Source organism: Dictyostelium purpureum (assembly GCF_000190715.1).
Source record: "Dictyostelium purpureum unplaced genomic scaffold DICPUscaffold_170, whole genome shotgun sequence".
Taxonomy (NCBI): domain Eukaryota; phylum Evosea; class Eumycetozoa; order Dictyosteliales; family Dictyosteliaceae; genus Dictyostelium; species Dictyostelium purpureum.
The window spans coordinates 1-18,063 of NW_003519507.1; the positions used below are offsets into that span (position 1 = coordinate 1).

Consider the following 18,063-nt stretch of genomic DNA (forward strand, 5'->3'; position numbering starts at 1 on the left):
GATGTGTATTTGATTTTTTAAAAATTATTCTATTTTTTTTTTATTTTTTTATTTTTTTATAATTTTATAAAAATTTTAAATTGTTTATTTTTTAATTTAAATTTTTTTTTTTTTTTTTTTTAATTTTGTAAGAAATCAAAGATAATTAACTTTTAATTTTTTTTTTTTTAATTTTTTTTTCAATATAATATAAATTTTTTAATAATATTTTATTATAGTTTTTATAAAGAAAAATAAAAAAATAAAAAAATATAAAATATTAAATTTTTAAAATTTTGGTAAATACCGAAATTTTTTTTTTTTTATTTTATTTAAAAAAAACAGGTTTCTTAACATAACATCAGTAGTAGCAATATCAATAAAATGAATCCATTAGAATCAAAGAAATTAAAAATTTTATGCCTTCACGGTTTCAAACAAAATTCAAGTTTATTTAAATCAAAGACAGCAGTTTTAAGGTATTAAACTTTTAATTAAAAGAATAAATTAAATAATTATCTTTTTTTATATATAAATAATCATTTAAAAACAAATATAAATAATAGTTTTTTTTTTAATATGATAATTTTTATATTTAATTATTAAAAATTCTAATTTTTAAAATTATTTTTTTTAAATAAAAAAAAAAATAGAAAATCGATTAAAGATATTGCAGAATTGGGTAAGTTAATAAAAAGATAAAAATTTACACTAGTTTAATTTATTATTTTTATTAATACACATTATAAATTCCATTTGTTTATATAGTTTATGTTGATGCACCACATATTGTTGACGAAACAAAAGGATCAGCATCATGGTGGAGGGCATCCAAGGATGGAAAAGAATATAGAGGGTGGGAACAAACATTAGAATATCTTCGTTCAGTTTTTGAAAAGCAAGGACCTTTTGATGGTGTTTTAGGATTTTCCCAAGGTGCAGTTTTAGCAAGTTTACTTTGTTCATTATCATCATTAAATGCAGAACCAAGTTCAAACCTTTCAGATTATTATAAACAAACCAATTATAATTTCTTCAAATTAAAATTTGCATTGTTATTTAGTGGTTTCCAAAGTAGAGCAACTATTCATCAACCCCTTTATCCATACAACCCTTTACTATTACAAGATTTAGTTGTAAATAGTTGTACTTGTAATTCAACTGGATGTGAAAGTAATCATCAAAATTTAGAATCATCTACTGCCAATGAAACATCATCATCATCCAACAATACATCACTATCATTATCATCATCCTCATCATTAAGTTCACCAAATACTCCACCACCATCATCATCATCAGCATCCTCAATAATACCTACTCAACACTATCCTCTAAATAAAATTACTACACCATCACTTCAGGTTTGGGGTAAAGCTGATGAATTGGTCGCCTCTGCAAATTGTGAAGCTTTATCACAACAATTTTTAAATCCAGAAACATACGTCCACGAACATGGCCATTTAATTCCAACAAGTAAATCTGATATTCAAATTTATAAAAACTTCCTTTCAAAATTTATATAACATTCACAAACATTTAATTTTAAATTTTAGTATATGCAATTAATTACCATCACCAAACAATAAAGCCAGTTTTATTCTTTTATAAATAACTCAATAATAACCTTTAAACAAATATTAAGAAAAAAAGAAAAAGAAAAAGAGAAAAAAAAAGAAAATTTTATTTATTTTAACAACAAAAAACATTTGGATGTCAACAAAAAAACAAATTATATAAACTTTTTTTTTTTTTTTTTTACTATTTAAAATTTTCTTTTTACATTTATAATGTAAAGTTTTATTTTATTTTATGTATAAATATTTTTTTTTAATTTTTTTTTTTTAATTATTTTTATTTTATTTTTTTATATTTTATTCAAACATCTTGGAACCTTACAAAAAGATATATTTGTTGGAATGGTTTAATTGCTTCTTCCACCAAAAGATCCGGTGATATTTGCACATGAAGATTATTGTTAATGTACAAAATTTTCATATTTAGGTTATAGTTATATTTAAATTCTTTTTCAAGAACTAAAAAAAAAAAAAAGGGGTAAATATTTTTTTTTTATTTTTTTTATAAATTATATTTTTTATGCCTACTTTCATAAATAAAAAATATTTTAATATCTTTTGGTATAGATGTTAATAATCTACACAAACCGTAAATTTCGCACTGTATTTTAATTCTGTTAGAATTTAAATATTGTTGTGGTTGTAATAATTGTGGATGTAACATTTCATTTTGTAAAATAATTGGTGTTGGATAAAAATAATATGGTAAATAATAAGGGTTATTATTATTATTATTATTATTATTATTATTATTATTATTATTATTATTATTATTATTATTATTATTTGTATAAATTGTTGTTGTTTTTATGTTATAGTTCTCTGGATTATTATCCTTACATTCAAATATTTTATTACAATCATTTATATCGCAATCTTCAATATTGTTTTTATTATTATTTTTTTTATCACTATTATTGTAATTATCTGTATTGTCTATACTATTATTTTCATTTATATTATGATTTAATTTTTTATTGTTTGGATTTAAATTATATGCTGCAATGGGTGAAACTACAGATAAAACTTGATGATCACTATTATAATTGTTATATGAATGATTGTTTTTTGTTGTTGGTACTGTAGAGCAATAAAAATTGTTGTGAACATCCACAGTTAATAAATCTTGTTCAAAATCAAAGTCAAAATCAAAGTCAAAATCTTCCATTTTAAATACTATTGTAATACTGATTTATATAAATAAATAATTTTTCTTTGTGAGTTTTTATGTTATTTGATAAATTAATAATGAAAAAAAAAATATTAAAATTTTAAACAACATCTTTTTTTTTTTTTTTTTGCTAATAAAAACCAATATTTATTTTTGTAATTTATTTTTAATCTTGAGAATGAGATATAGAAAAAACTGTTGTTTTGATTTTGTTTTAAAAAAAAAAATTAAATTTGGTTGTTTTTTATTTTTTTTTTTTATTTTTTTTTAAATTTTTTTCAAATTAAAATTTTATTTTTTGATTATATATTGCAAACATAAATAGAATGCTTAAAAATATTTAAATCTCTGGACATCTCACCAAATTTATATTGTTATTTTTAATCAAAATCATTATTATAATCAATATTTAAATATTCATATAAATAATTATAAAAATAATAATAATAATAATAATAATAATAATAATAATAATAATAATAATAATAATAATAATAATAAAAAATAGAAATTAGTTAATAAAATCACCACTAAATTTAAATTCAATAAAAGAAATGTCAAATCCATCTTCTTTAAAGCTATATAGAGACATTCTTAGATCAATTAATAGAAAACTACCCAAACAAACTCAAAACTACTATTGGGTTTTTACAAGAGAGCATTTCGAAGGGCATAGACACGAATGTGATCAAGAACATATAGATTATTTAGTTGAAAAAGGTTATGATAGTTTAAAATATATAATTAAAAAAGTAAGAAGTTTGTGATACTATTAAAATAAATAGTTATAATAATAAACAAAAGTAATTTAGATCATTTTATACTAATTTTTTTTTTTTTTTTTACAAGTATACAAATAAATAAATTCAAGAAAATATCTTTTTTTATATTATTCAAATAAATAAATCCAAGAAAATATCTTTTTTTTTTCTGTATAACAAATCAGATTTGATTGCAATAATGGATATTTTTTTTAATTTTGGTAACAATATCATGATGGTTCTTATGTAATAAAAACCTTCCATAACACGATTAGTTGACATAAAATGGTGCAAATGATTTTTTGATTTTTTGATTTTTTGGTTTTTTAAATTATTTTTTTTTATTTTAATTGTTATTTTTTAAATTTTTAGGTTTTAGGTTTATTTTTTTTTTATTTAAATATTTTTTTTTTTTTAATTCCATTTAATTTTTGTTTATATATTTTTAAATTATATTTCAAACAGATAATAAAATGACTTATGAAAAAAAAACTCCACCAACTCCTCCTCCAAGAGGCCCACTTTCACAATCTGCAGGATCTTCTTCACCTATTTTTTCGAATAGTGGTTCTAGTACACCCACTGCACCATCCTCACCATCATTGTCATATAACCAACCACCACAACAGCAACAACCAGGTCAATATTATTCATATCCACCACAACAAGAAATACAGCAACCAGGTCAATACAATCAATATCCACAACAACAAATCCCATATGGTCAATATGGCCAGTATGGTCAATACCCACTACCATCACAATCAGGACAATATGGCCAGTATCAGCAATATTATCCACCACCACAACAACAACCAAGCCAATACGGTCAGTTTTCACAACAGCAATTTAGTCCATATGGAAATAACACATCACCATTACCACCACAACTTTCAAAAATAGATGAAGGTCCCTTATCTCCACAGCTTTCAAAAATAGATGATGGTCCTCTATCCCCACAACTTTCTCAATTGAATATTCCTCCACCTTTAGGTATGCCAACAGAGTATGCTTCTCAAGTTGTTGCTGTTAACCAACCAGTTATACAATATGTTCAAAATATTGGATCAAGTGCATCTTTTAATTTAAATGGTCCTCCCCCAACTATTGATGATAATTTCAGATTGGTGCCACCAGAGGGAGTTGCATTCATTCAAGGTCATAAATTACAAGTTAGGATTATTTCTGCACAAAATCTAATGGCGTAAGTTTTCAAAGTTAATAATTTTGAATGTTATAACACTTATTCATTTTGTAAATTTTATATAGAGCTGATGTAAATGGTAAGAGTGACCCATATGTAAAGATTAAATCAGACTGTATAAATTTAAAAGCAACTAGGGTTATTCAAAAGAATTTAAATCCAGTTTGGGACGAAACATTAATTATTGAAATTGAAAATCCTGCAAAAGATTGTCTTATATTTGAAGTTTATGACGAGGATTTAATAGGTGTATGTATTTATTTTTTTTTTACTTTTTTTTTTTATGTTTTATATTAATATTTTTTATTTCTTTAATAAAAAATAGGATGATGACTTTTTAGGTTATACTAGTGTAGATTTAAGTTTATTACCATTTGTAAGTTTCATTAATTATATTTTATAAATAATTAGAGATTGGTATTAATATAAATATTTATATAATTAGGGTACATCAGTAACTACTATAGAAAAACTTTCGTATGCCAAACATGGGACCATAGAAATTGAACTTAAAGCTTTAGATTTTGGTGTTACTAATATCCCATTATCATATATCCCTACATATTGCACTTGGAGAAAGGACATAAAAGGCATTACAAGAAAAAATTTTAAAGAGATTAAAAAATCAGCAAAGAATTCAAAGAAAGATTCAGGTCCATACTATGGTAAAATTACATACTCTTTAGATTATAAATTTTATTATGGTTACATCAAAAGAAGAAGAACAAAAGGTGAAGTTGCAGGAGATATTGGAAAAAAGACATTAAAAGTAGTTGGATATACTGTAGCCTATACTCTATTGCTTCCAATAATGTTAATTGCTTCAGCATAGATTACCACATAATAAAATAAGTAAAATAAATGTATTATACTAAATAAAAGAGTATTGTAATTTTAGATACCCAAAAAATAAAATAAAATAATAAATCTTTATTTAAAATTAATAAAACATTATTTATTGCATATTTAATTGTATAAATAAGATATAGTTTTTTTTAATCATCACTTGTTGCAACATCTAAAATAAAACTGCCAATTGATTTAGCACCCTTTCCTAAAACACTTTTGGTTTTATCTCTCTTGTTCTTTTTTCTTTTTACAAAACCATTAACTAATTTGTAATCGCTGTGGACCTTTTTGTTTAAATAGGCACCTGTTTCTTTAGATTTTTTTAATTTTTTAAATTCTTTTTTCTCTCTTCCTTCAAGTGATAATCTCCATGAAATATATTGAGGAATGTAGTTTGGTGATATGTTTGTTAAACCAAAATCGAGACATGTAATACCAATTTGAATGGTACCATGTTTGGCAAACGATAAGTTTTCTGTAGTAATAACTTCTACATTTAATGGTAATAAGCTTAAATCTATCGCAACAAAACCTAATAAGTCATCATTACCAATCTATATAATTTAAATAAATTAATATACATATAAAATAAATTAGTCATTAAATTTAATAATAATTACCAAATCGTGATCATAGACGTCTAAAATTAACAAATCCTTTGTTACATCATCCATTGTAAGTGTGTGAGTTGATTCCCAAACTGGATTTAAATTTTTGTCAATAACTTGTGTAGCTTTAAAAGACTCTATGCAATGTGATTTTACTTTTACCTAAACAAAATAATTAATATCTATAATGGTTTAATGAGATTATAAAGTTTAAACTTTACTTACATATGGATCACTTTTACCATTAGCATCAGCACTAACAAGCTTATTAGCACAAATGATTCTTAATTTAAATGTACCTTTGTTTGTTCCAGTTGTATAGAATGTTGAGCCTGGAGATGTAATTTTACCATTAACAATTTGAGAATTTAAAGATGGATTAATTAATGCAACATTTGAACTAGTTGGGCTTGTGACTAATGGGGCACCAAAAGCTGGTTGTGGTGGATATTGTTGGTATTGTTGTGGTGGATATGGTTGTGGAGGGTATTGTTGTGGAGGGTATTGTTGTGGTGGATATTGGCCTGGTTGTTGTGGTGGATATTGTTGGTATTGTTGTGGGGGATATTGACCAGGTTGTTGTGGGGGATATTGACCTGGTTGTTGTGGGGGATATTGACCCGGTTGCTGTGGAGGATATTGACCTGGTTGTTGTGGAGGATATTGACCTGGCTGTTGTGGGGGATATTGACCCGGTTGTTGTGGTGGTGGAGAATCAACCTTATTTAGGTTAGGGCTATTGTTTTGCATTGTTTATTGATGAAAGAAAAAAAATAAAAATAAAAAAAAAATTTTACAAAACGGTTTGGTAAAAAAAAATTAAAAATTTTAAAAATTTTTTTTTATTTATTTTTAAAAAAGATATCAAAAAATCTTCTTTGAAAAAAAAAAAAAAAAATTTTTTTTTAGTTTTAAAAAATAAATTACTTTTATAAATATAATCATTTTAATAGTAAAATATAACTTTTTTTTTTTTAAAAAAATCAAAGTGAGGGGGAATATTTTTAAAATAATTATAAATAATTAATCAAGTAAATAAATTTTTACAAAGATTATCAAAATTTAAATTTAAATTTATTTAAAAAATTTTTTTGGTTATTTATAATTTTGTAAAAAAATAGTAATTCCAATATTTTTTATAAATATTTTTTTATTTAAAATTAAAAAAAACTATAATCTACTTTATTAACGAGTAAGAATAATGTAGAAAGCATGGATGATACTGATTAAAAAAAAATATAAGTAAAATAATTTTATTTTTATTATTATTTTTTTTACTTACCCTGGGATTACACCTAAAATATATAAAATGACATTAATCCAGAAGGAGGTACCACATCCTACTTTTAAGAAAACTGCTAATGGTGAAATAAAGAATGCAATAATCAATAAAACAATGGTATCTAAAGAAAAAAAAAAATTAGTTTTATAAAAAATATAAACTAAAGTTTAAAAATTAAAATATTACTTAAAGCGCCCATTTTTCTAACTATTTAAAATATATAAATTAAAAATTATAAAATAACAATTCTTATTGTTTTATAATTTATATATTTGAAAAAAAAAAAAAAAAAAAAAAAAAAAAAAAAAAAAAAAAAAAAAAATATTTATAAAGATAAATAAACAATGATACTGGGTATATTACTATATAGTTATATCTTTTGAATTTTAATTAATAATGAATTCACCGATATTATTATAATTAATAAAAATAAAAAAACTCATTACCCATTGTAAAAAAATAAATAAATCAAATGGGTAAAAAAAATTTTATCTATTTTTTTTTTATGATGATATATATCTATAAAATTAATTTTTTCAAAATTTTTATATAAAAGAAAAATAATAATAAATAATATTTTAAATAATCTATAATAAATAAATATAAAACTTTTTTTTAAACAAAATGAAAAAGATGGTGCATAAAAAAAATATTTAAATTTAATTTATATTTTAATTAAAAAAACTATTTATTACTATTATTTGTTTATTATTATTATTATTATTATAATTATTATTATTATTAAATTATTAATTATTTAATATTAATATTATTTAATTTTTAATTTATTTTATAATCTAATATATTTATTATTTTATTTAGTTTTTTTATTTTATTTAAATTATTATTTTTTTGATATCAATGCAACTAAAAATGGATATAAAGTTTTCCAAAGCTTTTTAGCAACGATTGGCCAACCAATTAAGAAAAATACTAAAGCTAAAATATTGAGCCAAAGGATTGAACGATTTTGAGCATTTCCGATAGAGTTTAATTTCTTTTCGAGTTCATTAATCTTTTCGATCCATTCTTTTTGTTTTTCTCTTGTTTTAATCTCTTCTTCTTGAACATGTTTTACAATCTCTTCTAATTTGGTCAAATAGCCTGTATCCACACTTGTAGTTGCACCTGACAATGTAATTGATCTAGTGGGAGTATTGGATGTAATAGAGCTGTTTGATCTTTGAATTTGGTTAAATGATTCTTCGAGTCCAAAAAGACGATTATGATTAGTTTCAATAATACTTTTGAGATTTGAAATATCATTATTAATATTTTCCATAAAGTTTTTAACATTGCTATCATTCTCTGATGAATAAAATACATCATTTGAATCATAATATCTAGTACTGGTACTTTCTTCATCAACTTCATTATCACTATAACCAACACTATTGTCTTCTCCACCATCCTCGTCTTCATCATCGAAATCGATATGTGATGGGGCTTTACGTGAAATATCTGATAATTCGGAATCACTAAAATCTTCATCGCCATTATTATTTATATTTATATTATTATTAATTATTATTTGTTGTTGTGGTTGTTGTTTTTGTTTTTGTTGTTGTTGTTGTTGTTGTTGTTGTTGTTGTTGTTGTTGTTGATGTTTAATTATATTTGATTTTTGATTTTCATCGACAATATGTTCTTGTTGTTGTTGTTTATCTTCATCATCACTATTTTCTAAATTATCGTCTTCTTCGTCATCATCATCGTATTTATTTGATAAAGTTTTCTTCTTTTGTTTTTTAACTGGAGTTGGAGTAATTCTTTTTAATTCTTCATTCTTTTCATATTCTTCAACTTGTTGTCTAACTAATGATAACCATTTTTTAAAAGATTCTTCAGTGGCACCATGTACCCAATTTTCTAATTTATCTTTGAACATGTAACCATTATAATTATTTCTAACTTCGATGACAATTTTACAACCTGGTAATGGTGCTATAATTGGTGATACATTCCATTCTGATACTGACGAAAAGTTTTTACCAATTGGTGATCCATCAAAATAAGTTTCTGCAATAACATTTAATGTATCACTATTTTTTTTTTTTAAAATATAATGGTTAATATATTAAGTTATATATATATATATTACATATTTTCTATTTAAAACTTGATTTATTTACCCATTATATTTATAATATTGTACCTCTCTTACTTTTGCAGAATTACCAACTAAACCACTAATGACTGGGTTGTTTGAAATGAAAGAAAGAAAAGTTACCTCTCTACTATATCTACCTTCGGTACTTGGTGACCATGGTTTAATTTCGATTTGATTATCGCCTCTTGATGAATGATACTTTTGCTTGAAATTTGAACTTTCGAAAAAGAATGTAAAAAATGTTTCTACTGATAATTTAAACTCTTCTTGTAAAGTTAAAACTTTCATTTTATACTATCAAAAAAATTATTTAAATTAAACAATAAATAAAATAATTTTATATATATAAATAACAGAAAAAAATTATTTATAAAGAAAAAAAAAAATTTTTAAAAAAAAATAATTATTTTTAATTTTTTTTTTTTTTTTTTTTTTTAAAATTTATAAAATTTTTTTTTTTTTCAAAAATGACACACGATTGGGTGTTTTTTTAATTTTTTTTTTTTTAGTTAGTTAACTACCTATTTAAATTTCATTATCCCAAAGTTGTAATTTTGATAATGGATCAAAATGAAATAAAAAACAATATACTAAACAATCCAATAGAAATTATAGACAAATTATTTAACGAAAATAAAAATAATTTAGAAAATGGTTCAATTCATAAAAAATTTGAACAAATCATTTCAAATGATGAAACCTATCTATCAATTCCCCAAATAGATACAATTAATCAATGCGATCTTTCAAATTGCAAATTGGTCAAAATCAGATGTATGATTCAAGATATTTTCGATCCACAGTTTTGTCCTTCCTACTATAAAATAAAAAATTTACAAACAAACCAAATTGTAAGAAATAATCAAAAAAAAAAAAAAAAACCAATTTTTATTAATTTTTTATATTTTATTTTATAGAGATACGAATCATCAAAATATAAAGACTATATTAATTTAAAGGATGATGAAGAAGTAGATTCTAATTTTAACTCACAACCATTTGATAAGCTAGTATTATATTGTATACCAATACCATGCGATAATAATTGGTCTAATAATAATGATAATAACAATGATAATAATAACAACAATAGCAATAAAAATAAAAAAAGGGCATTTGAGGATTTAAATAATGAAGATATTGAAAATAAAAATAAAAAAACAATAAATAATAATAATAATAGTGATAATAATAGTAATAATAATGGTAATAATGGTAATAATAGTAACAAAATCAAAAATATTGATATAAATAAAATTTATAATTTCCCAATTCCAATTGAAGAAAATAATAATAAAAATAATAAAACACCCTTCATTGTAAATGTTTATGATGAAAATATTCTATTAGATGATAAAGGTGAACCAATTCCATTTAAAATAAATGAACTTGTAGAATTTATTGGTATAGTTTCAAAATTTAATCCAAATAATAATAAAAACAATAAAGATTTCGAACCAGACCAACCTATTGCAAATTTAATGTCAACTTTAGAGCTTGAAGATGAACTTAGTCAAATACCAGATTCATTAATTCCACAATTTCATTCAATAACTTATAGATATATAAATCCATATACAAACCCAACAATTACCAATAATCCATATAATAATAATAATTATAATAATAATAATAATAATAATAATAATAATAATTTATCAAAAAATGAAATTGAAAAATTAAGAGAAGAGTTATTAACTTTTATTTCAAAATTTGTAATCGATAAGAATCTATCAGAATATTTATTATTACATATTTTATCTAAAGTTTATTCATTTTCAGCAGGATTATGTATTGGTAATTTTTCACTTAATATTACTATCCCAAATAAAGAAAACTTCAGTCATATGGCAGATATTATCGAATTATTATTTAGTAAACTTACAAGTCGTTCCCATAGATTCCAAGTAACCATTGAAAGTTTAAATGATTCTTCAATTATTCCATTCAAAGATTATGATAGAAACAGATTAGTCTCTGGCTTGTTACAATTACCAAAGAACACTCATCTTATTATCGACGAAACCAAATTATCTGAAGGCAAAATCGAAAGTCAAGGATTAAAAGCATTAAATGCATTTACAACATTATCGACTCTTCAAAAAGTAGAATATGATTTCCAATACCATCCAATCGAAATACAAACTGATATCCTATTATCAACAATATCATATGGAAAACCATTAATTAAAGGTTTTTGTGAAGTTTCAATCGATAGCTCTGTAACCTTACCATCACTAAACGATTTAAGGAACCTTAGTTTTGACCAAGAGAAACTATTATCTTTTAGAAACTATATTTATTATTGTAAGAATCTAAACTTTAAATTATTAAGTGACCAAGATGAAAATAGCGATGCCACAAAATTAATTCAAGATGACTTTGTTAAAACAAGACAATCAGATCAAAATATGACACAGGATATCTTTCATTGTTGGTTAACTCTAGCAAGACTTTTAGCTTTATCTTTTGGTGATAATTGTATTACAATTGATAAATGGAATAAAATGAAAATGATTGAAGAAATTAGAAAAAATAAAAATAAATAAAAAAAATAAAGTATTTATAAAATAATAAAATCATAAAATTATAAAATTATAAAAACTATAAAATGATTTAATTTTTTTTATTTGAGGTTATTAATAAGTTTTAAAAATTTTAATACAAATACAAATAATAAATAAATAAAAAGACACTTTGAATTTGTTATAAGCAAAAAAAAAAAAAAAAAGTTATTATTTTACACTTTTTTTTTTTTTTTATATAAATATTTATTAAATTTTTAAATTGTTATATATACTATTTAAACATTTTCAATTTCGTGATGATGGTGAATATTTAAACCCAATTGATCATCATCCTCTTCCATTTCTCTATCTTCATTATCTTCTTCGTCTTCATCATAGTAATCATCGTCATCTTCGCCAAATCTGATTGAACCATCCTCTTCTGCAATAAAACCGGTTGGTAATTTCTTGGTTGCTTTTAATTTTGGTTCTACTGGTGGTAAAGTATAATATTGCTTTTGTTTTTCTGGTTCAGCAGCAGCCTCTTCTTCTTTTCTCTTTCTTTCTTTCTCTTCTTGTTCTTCTTTTTCTTTTTGTTCTTTTTCCTTTTGTTCTTTTTCTTGCTTTTCTTTTTCTTGTTTCTCTTTTTCTTGTTTTTCTTTTTCTTGTTTTTCTTTAAGATCTTTTTCTTCTTGTTTCTTTTGTTCAACTTCATCAACTTCAAATCTTTCTTTTTGCTCTTGTTGTTCTTTTTCTTGATCTTTTTGTTGTTGTTTTTGTTGTTTTAAAATTGAGGAGAATTGAGTTGGATTTTGATTCATAATATTCGGTGTATTCGATGATGTATTATTATAATCAAAGTCTAAACTTGATGGCAACTTATCAGAACCAAAATTATTGGATGGACTAGATGGTGACTTATCAAACATTCTAAATGGTTTTGATGTTGAGGGTGTTGATGGATGAGATGAAACTTTAGATGATATCATTGGAGATGGTGGGAAATAGCTCATTGGTGATGGTTCAGAAAGGTTATTATTTACATGGTCATCATTTGATTGTTGTTGTTGTTGTTGTTGATGTTGTTGTTGTTTGTATCTTAAATAAACTTTACCACTAGAGAAAGAAATTTGTGGTGAATCTGGTGCAGTGTGAATTGAAGGAGTTAAGTGGCCCTCATTGATTTCAGTCATTGGTGATGGGAATGGTAACATTGGTGAATGGTACAACTTTATATCTTGAATTGGACTAGTTGGGAAATGGGAACTATGAAACATACTACTGGTACCATGAATCGATGTTGGTGGGGTGTGTGGTTGCTGTACAAAATCTGGTTGAAGTGTTGATGGACTTGCTGGAGCATCATTATGGAAATATTGCTTTGGGGTTGATGAAAAATAAAGTGGTGGTGTACCGTGATGATGTGCATTATGGAGTGGATGATGATGATGTGATTGTTGTGTTGAGGTATGATGTGAATTATTAGTTGTTGTTGTTGTTGTTGTGGTAGATGGATACATTATTATTATTTGATTCATCTTCTTTCGCCCATTTGAGTTTAATATTTAACATAGGGTTGGGTATGAATTATTCATTTGGAAGCTTCATGATATTCATTTTTGGTCGGTATTATTATTTTCAATTTAAACTATTTTTTCCAATCGGTATATTCGAATCAATATTATCTATTATATTTTCATCATTATTATTAAAAATTTGTTGAATTGGGGTTGGTGGGTTTAAATGTTATTGTTCTTGGGCTGTGTAATTGGTGTGATGTTAAATTATTATTTGATAGAATTACTGGTGATGTGGATTTCTTTTTATTATTTACATTTGATTTTTTATTTTCATCTTGTGAAGATGCAGAGGAGCTTGATGTTGGTAATGGTGGTAATGGTGGTTTATTACTTGTATTATTATTATTATTTATATTATTATTAATATTATTATTATTATTATTATTAATATTAATATTATTATTATTATTATTATTATTATTATTATTTAAAATTGTTGGTGAATCATCAAGCTGTTCAGTTTTTTTAGAGTTTCTTTTCTTTTTAACATAACCATCTTCAAACTTGTGGATATTTCTTTTATGTTCATTAAGATCAGATAACTGAACAAATCTACTATCACAATCTGGGTAGTCACAGTGGAATGGCTTTTCACCAGTATGCTTATATCTGATGTGATGGATTAAATTGTAAGCACTCTTTAATGGTTTATCAGCTCTGCAGCAACCGACCCATTCACAATAAGATTCACTTTTTTTACCTCTTTGTTTTTTGACATGATCGGCAATATGTTCACCCAAGTCAGCAAGCTTTTCCCAGATTGGACCCAAGCTACAATCGCTCCATTTGCATTCAAATGGACCTGGTGGATCAGTTGATTTTCTTTTTCTTGGTTTTCTATTGACAGTTTGCTGTGGTGGTGGTGGTTGTTGTGATTGTTGTGGTTGTTGTGATTGTTGTGATGATGTAACTTGTAATTGTGGTTGTGATAATCGTGGTGATGATGATGGTGATGTTGATGTTGATGTTGATTTGAATGGTTCTTTTGAAAATGTTGGAATTGGTGATGATTTAATTGATGGTGATGATTCATTTTCACTGGTTAATGATTTTTTACTCTTTTTATTTTTTTTATTTGATGTATTATTGATTTCATTTATTGGTACAGTTTGTTGGTATTGCATATTGTGATCATTTGATAAAGTTTCAATATCACTACTACCACTAAGGTATTCTTGCTCCAAGTAATGGCCGTGGTCTTCATTAGTCCTTTGTTTCTTAAATGCTCTTTCGTCACCATTTGCATTTGCACTTTTTAATTTTTGAGTATCCCAATATTGATCGACATCATCATTTAATAAACCATTGTTTTGTTGACTATTTAACATGTCTTTATATAAATGGGAATAAATTGATTCATCAACAGATTTAATAAAACTACTAGCACCATTACTAGAAGATGGTGGTGGTGGTGGTAAAGGTAGTTTAACATTTATTTTTTTTCTTCTTAATAAGGTTCTATTTGTACCGACTATTAATTTTATTTAAATTTTTAATTTATATTTTTTTATTATTTATTATTTTATTTATTTATTTATTTATTTATTTATTTATTTATTTATTTATTAAATTATAAAGAGAAAAAGAAAAAAAAAAAAATTAATATGATGAAATTATTTTATAGTTTTAAAACAAATAAAAAAAATTTTACAAAATAAAAAAAAAAAAAAAAAGTAAAATAATTATAAAAAAAAAAACAATATAAATTAAATTAAATTAAATAATTACCTGGATCATATGGATCTAAAAGATGATTAAATTTAACGTGGCTTGTTAATGAGGTAAAATCTTTTAAGACAACTCCACAATAATCCCAATCGCAAGTTGTAAAAGTATTTACAGTTTGACCATTACTATTTCTAATATTTATAGCCGGTTTGTCTTTAAAGTGATCATTTCTAAAGTGGATCCAAAATTCAGAAATTGCATAAAAATTACGTTCACATCCATTCCATTTGCAAACAATTGGGTTATCTTCATTCATATTAAATGTACCATTAGCAACAGAGGAACTACTATTATTTGCAAGCAAAGTTGATGGTAATGATGGTGGTGTAAGAGAAGCGACTGAGGTAGCAGTGGTATTAATATTTGCTGGTGGTGGTGGTAAAGCAGATGGGGTAGTAGTAAGGCTTAAACCACTACTATTAGTGTTGCTATTTATTAAAAATGGTTGTGGTGAATGAATATTATTTGCTTGGAGAGTATAAATAAATTCAGGTTGGGTTTGTAAAGTACCAATAGTTGGATCTTGATCAAAACCAAACAAGAAATTGGGATTTGTAAAACTTGGTGTTGTTGAATGATCAACTAATAATTGATCGTTATTAACATGAAAATTTTGGGTTTGTAATAAATGTTGGTGTTGGTGGTGGTGATGGTGTTGTTGTTGTAATTGTAATAAATGTTGTTGTTGATGTTGTGTAATTGTTGTTGTTGGTGTTTGGTATTTGAAAGAGTTAAAAGAAGTGTATCAAGACCAACACCAATTGCATTAGCAATTTTATTTAATGAGCTAATTGATGATGATGATAAACTTAAATTACTTATTCCATTAAGACCATTTAAATTACCTCCCAAATTATTAAAGGTATTTAAACTATTTAAATTATTTAAAGTATTGATGTTATTTAATGAATTAAATGATATTGAACTGGCCATTATACTATTAATTGCTTCGACTGCTTCTTTAGTTGGTGAATTTGGTGTATCTGAAAGTGTTTCTGATTTAACTATTGTATTATTATTATTATTTGTATTTGTATTTGTATTATTATTATTATTATTATTATTATTATTATTATTATTATTATTATTATTATTATTATTATTAGTTGTATTATTATTTTGTAAAGTATTATTATTATTATTATTATTATTATGATTGTTACTGTGTTGTTCTGTTTTATTGTAAATGATTTTATTTTCTTGATTAATTTCCTGTTGTTGCGTCTGTTTAATTACATTACTATCATTTATTAAATTATTATTATTATTTAAAAATAAATCTTCATGGCCTGGTTGTGACATTTTATCAAAATAAACTATATAATATATTTTTTGTTGTTTTGTTGGTACTGTGGTTATTTAATTCTGTTTTTTTTTGTTTTTTTTTTTGTTTTATTTTTTTTGTATTGTTAAAATATACGTTTCGAATTTATTATAAAGAGGAAAATTAAACAACACTATTCTAAAAATGGAAACATAATGGGTTTTTAATGCGTAAAGTCGTGAAAAAACAGTTAAACAGACAAAATATTTATTAAAAAAAAAGCTATTTTTTATGAAAAGAGTCCAGTGTGCAATATAAATTATAAAATTAATGATAATTGAAAAAAATTTGAAAAAAAAAAAATAAAATAATGATACCCTTTCACGAATTCGGTTTAAATTTATTTTTTTTTGAATTAAATTATTTTTTTTTTTTTTTAAAAATTTAATTTTTTTTTTTTTTTAATATTTATTTTTAAATATAGTATGTGTGGATTTAATAAACACTAATTGGTACACATTTCTTGTTTTTTTACCAGGTTATTTTGTTGATGTGATAACAATAATATTTTTACCAGGTTATTTATTTATCTTAAAATTTTTGTTTTTATTATATACTATTATTATTTAATTTTTCATGTTTAAACAGAAAAAAAAAAAAAAAAAAAATTACGAACAAATAATCTTATTCTCATATAAATATCTAAAACTCAGCGATAATCAAGAATTTTTGTTGAAATTTTTTAATAATATTCATTATTTTTAAATTTAAGATAAAACCAAAAAAAAAAAAAAACAAAACAGAAAATTTTATTTTAAATTTTTTTTTTTTTTTTTTTTTTTTTTGGTTATTTACTATGATTTTTTTTATTATTATTTTATTTTTTATTGTTAAGATTTTTCCCTTTTATTTTTTTTTTTTAAAATTTTTTTATTTTTCCCTTTTTTTTTTTTTTTTATTTTACAATTATCTTAATACAATTTTTTTTACTTATAAATTGATATTAATACTAATTTTTTTTAAATAATGTAAATTTTTTTTTTTAAAAACAATATTATTATATTTTCTAAAAATATAAAAATATTGTTTTTAAATAAAAAAAGGTATAATTTTATTTTTTAAGAGTTATCTATAAACTAGAGGCAGTAAACTAAATATGATGAGAAATCAAAGTCAAAAAAAAAATTCCGAATTTAACAATTTTAAATCAACAGATTTATACTCAAAACCAACTGAAGATTAGAGAACTATAGACACATTTACAAGAGTGCAGGGCACTGCAGTGAACTGAAAATCAATAATATAATCACCGAATAAAATAAAAAAATTAAAAACAGTAAAATAAATAAAAAAGGTAATTAATAAAATCGTAATACCAATTTGCATCAATTGATGTGGAAGTTTTTAAAAAAAAAAAAAAAAAAAAATCGAATACCAACAAAA

General features: G+C 23.3%; 9 protein-coding genes across 9 annotated transcripts; 4 read left to right on the forward strand and 5 right to left on the reverse strand.

Annotated features, from left to right (window-relative positions):
* Positions 1-363: 363 nt before the first annotated feature.
* Positions 364-1,624, forward strand: DICPUDRAFT_98320 (uncharacterized protein; the record flags this gene model as incomplete). Its single annotated transcript, XM_003289277.1, has 3 exons — positions 364-458; positions 633-661; positions 748-1,624. 3 exons carry the CDS (start codon positions 364-366, stop codon positions 1,503-1,505), a joined length of 882 nt encoding a protein of 293 aa, XP_003289325.1. The 3' UTR covers positions 1,506-1,624.
* A 233-nt stretch (positions 1,625-1,857) lies between these two features.
* On the reverse strand, positions 1,858-2,724 carry DICPUDRAFT_80091 (uncharacterized protein; the record flags this gene model as incomplete). The annotated part of the gene is made up of 2 exons (XM_003289287.1): positions 1,858-2,015; positions 2,085-2,724. The coding sequence occupies 2 exons, from the start codon at positions 2,722-2,724 to the stop codon at positions 1,858-1,860; spliced, it is 798 nt and encodes a 265-aa protein (XP_003289335.1).
* A 557-nt stretch (positions 2,725-3,281) lies between these two features.
* DICPUDRAFT_153685 (uncharacterized protein) lies at positions 3,282-3,591 on the forward strand (the record flags this gene model as incomplete). The annotated part of the gene is made up of 2 exons (XM_003289278.1): positions 3,282-3,479; positions 3,577-3,591. 2 exons carry the CDS (start codon positions 3,282-3,284, stop codon positions 3,589-3,591), a joined length of 213 nt encoding a protein of 70 aa, XP_003289326.1.
* Positions 3,592-4,651: 1,060 nt separating this feature from the next.
* DICPUDRAFT_20860 (uncharacterized protein) lies at positions 4,652-5,470 on the forward strand (the record flags this gene model as incomplete). Its single annotated transcript, XM_003289279.1, has 4 exons — positions 4,652-4,692; positions 4,758-4,941; positions 5,018-5,068; positions 5,138-5,470. Coding segments are annotated over 4 exons (609 nt in total), but the record flags the coding sequence as incomplete, so codon positions are not given.
* Positions 5,471-5,687: 217 nt separating this feature from the next.
* DICPUDRAFT_153687 (uncharacterized protein) lies at positions 5,688-6,899 on the reverse strand (the record flags this gene model as incomplete). The annotated part of the gene is made up of 3 exons (XM_003289288.1): positions 5,688-6,095; positions 6,162-6,311; positions 6,375-6,899. The coding sequence occupies 3 exons, from the start codon at positions 6,897-6,899 to the stop codon at positions 5,688-5,690; spliced, it is 1,083 nt and encodes a 360-aa protein (XP_003289336.1).
* A 1,376-nt stretch (positions 6,900-8,275) lies between these two features.
* On the reverse strand, positions 8,276-9,829 carry DICPUDRAFT_153689 (uncharacterized protein; the record flags this gene model as incomplete). The annotated part of the gene is made up of 2 exons (XM_003289289.1): positions 8,276-9,473; positions 9,564-9,829. 2 exons carry the CDS (start codon positions 9,827-9,829, stop codon positions 8,276-8,278), a joined length of 1,464 nt encoding a protein of 487 aa, XP_003289337.1.
* A 272-nt stretch (positions 9,830-10,101) lies between these two features.
* On the forward strand, positions 10,102-12,090 carry DICPUDRAFT_94871 (uncharacterized protein; the record flags this gene model as incomplete). The annotated part of the gene is made up of 3 exons (XM_003289280.1): positions 10,102-10,392; positions 10,459-10,589; positions 10,725-12,090. The coding sequence occupies 3 exons, from the start codon at positions 10,102-10,104 to the stop codon at positions 12,088-12,090; spliced, it is 1,788 nt and encodes a 595-aa protein (XP_003289328.1).
* A 254-nt stretch (positions 12,091-12,344) lies between these two features.
* DICPUDRAFT_153691 (uncharacterized protein) lies at positions 12,345-13,568 on the reverse strand (the record flags this gene model as incomplete). The annotated part of the gene is made up of 1 exon (XM_003289290.1): positions 12,345-13,568. One exon carries the CDS (start codon positions 13,566-13,568, stop codon positions 12,345-12,347), a length of 1,224 nt encoding a protein of 407 aa, XP_003289338.1.
* Positions 13,569-13,756: 188 nt separating this feature from the next.
* DICPUDRAFT_98323 (uncharacterized protein) lies at positions 13,757-16,658 on the reverse strand (the record flags this gene model as incomplete). The annotated part of the gene is made up of 3 exons (XM_003289291.1): positions 13,757-15,099; positions 15,357-15,938; positions 16,109-16,658. The coding sequence occupies 3 exons, from the start codon at positions 16,656-16,658 to the stop codon at positions 13,757-13,759; spliced, it is 2,475 nt and encodes an 824-aa protein (XP_003289339.1).
* Between the last annotated feature and the right edge of the window lie 1,405 nt (positions 16,659-18,063).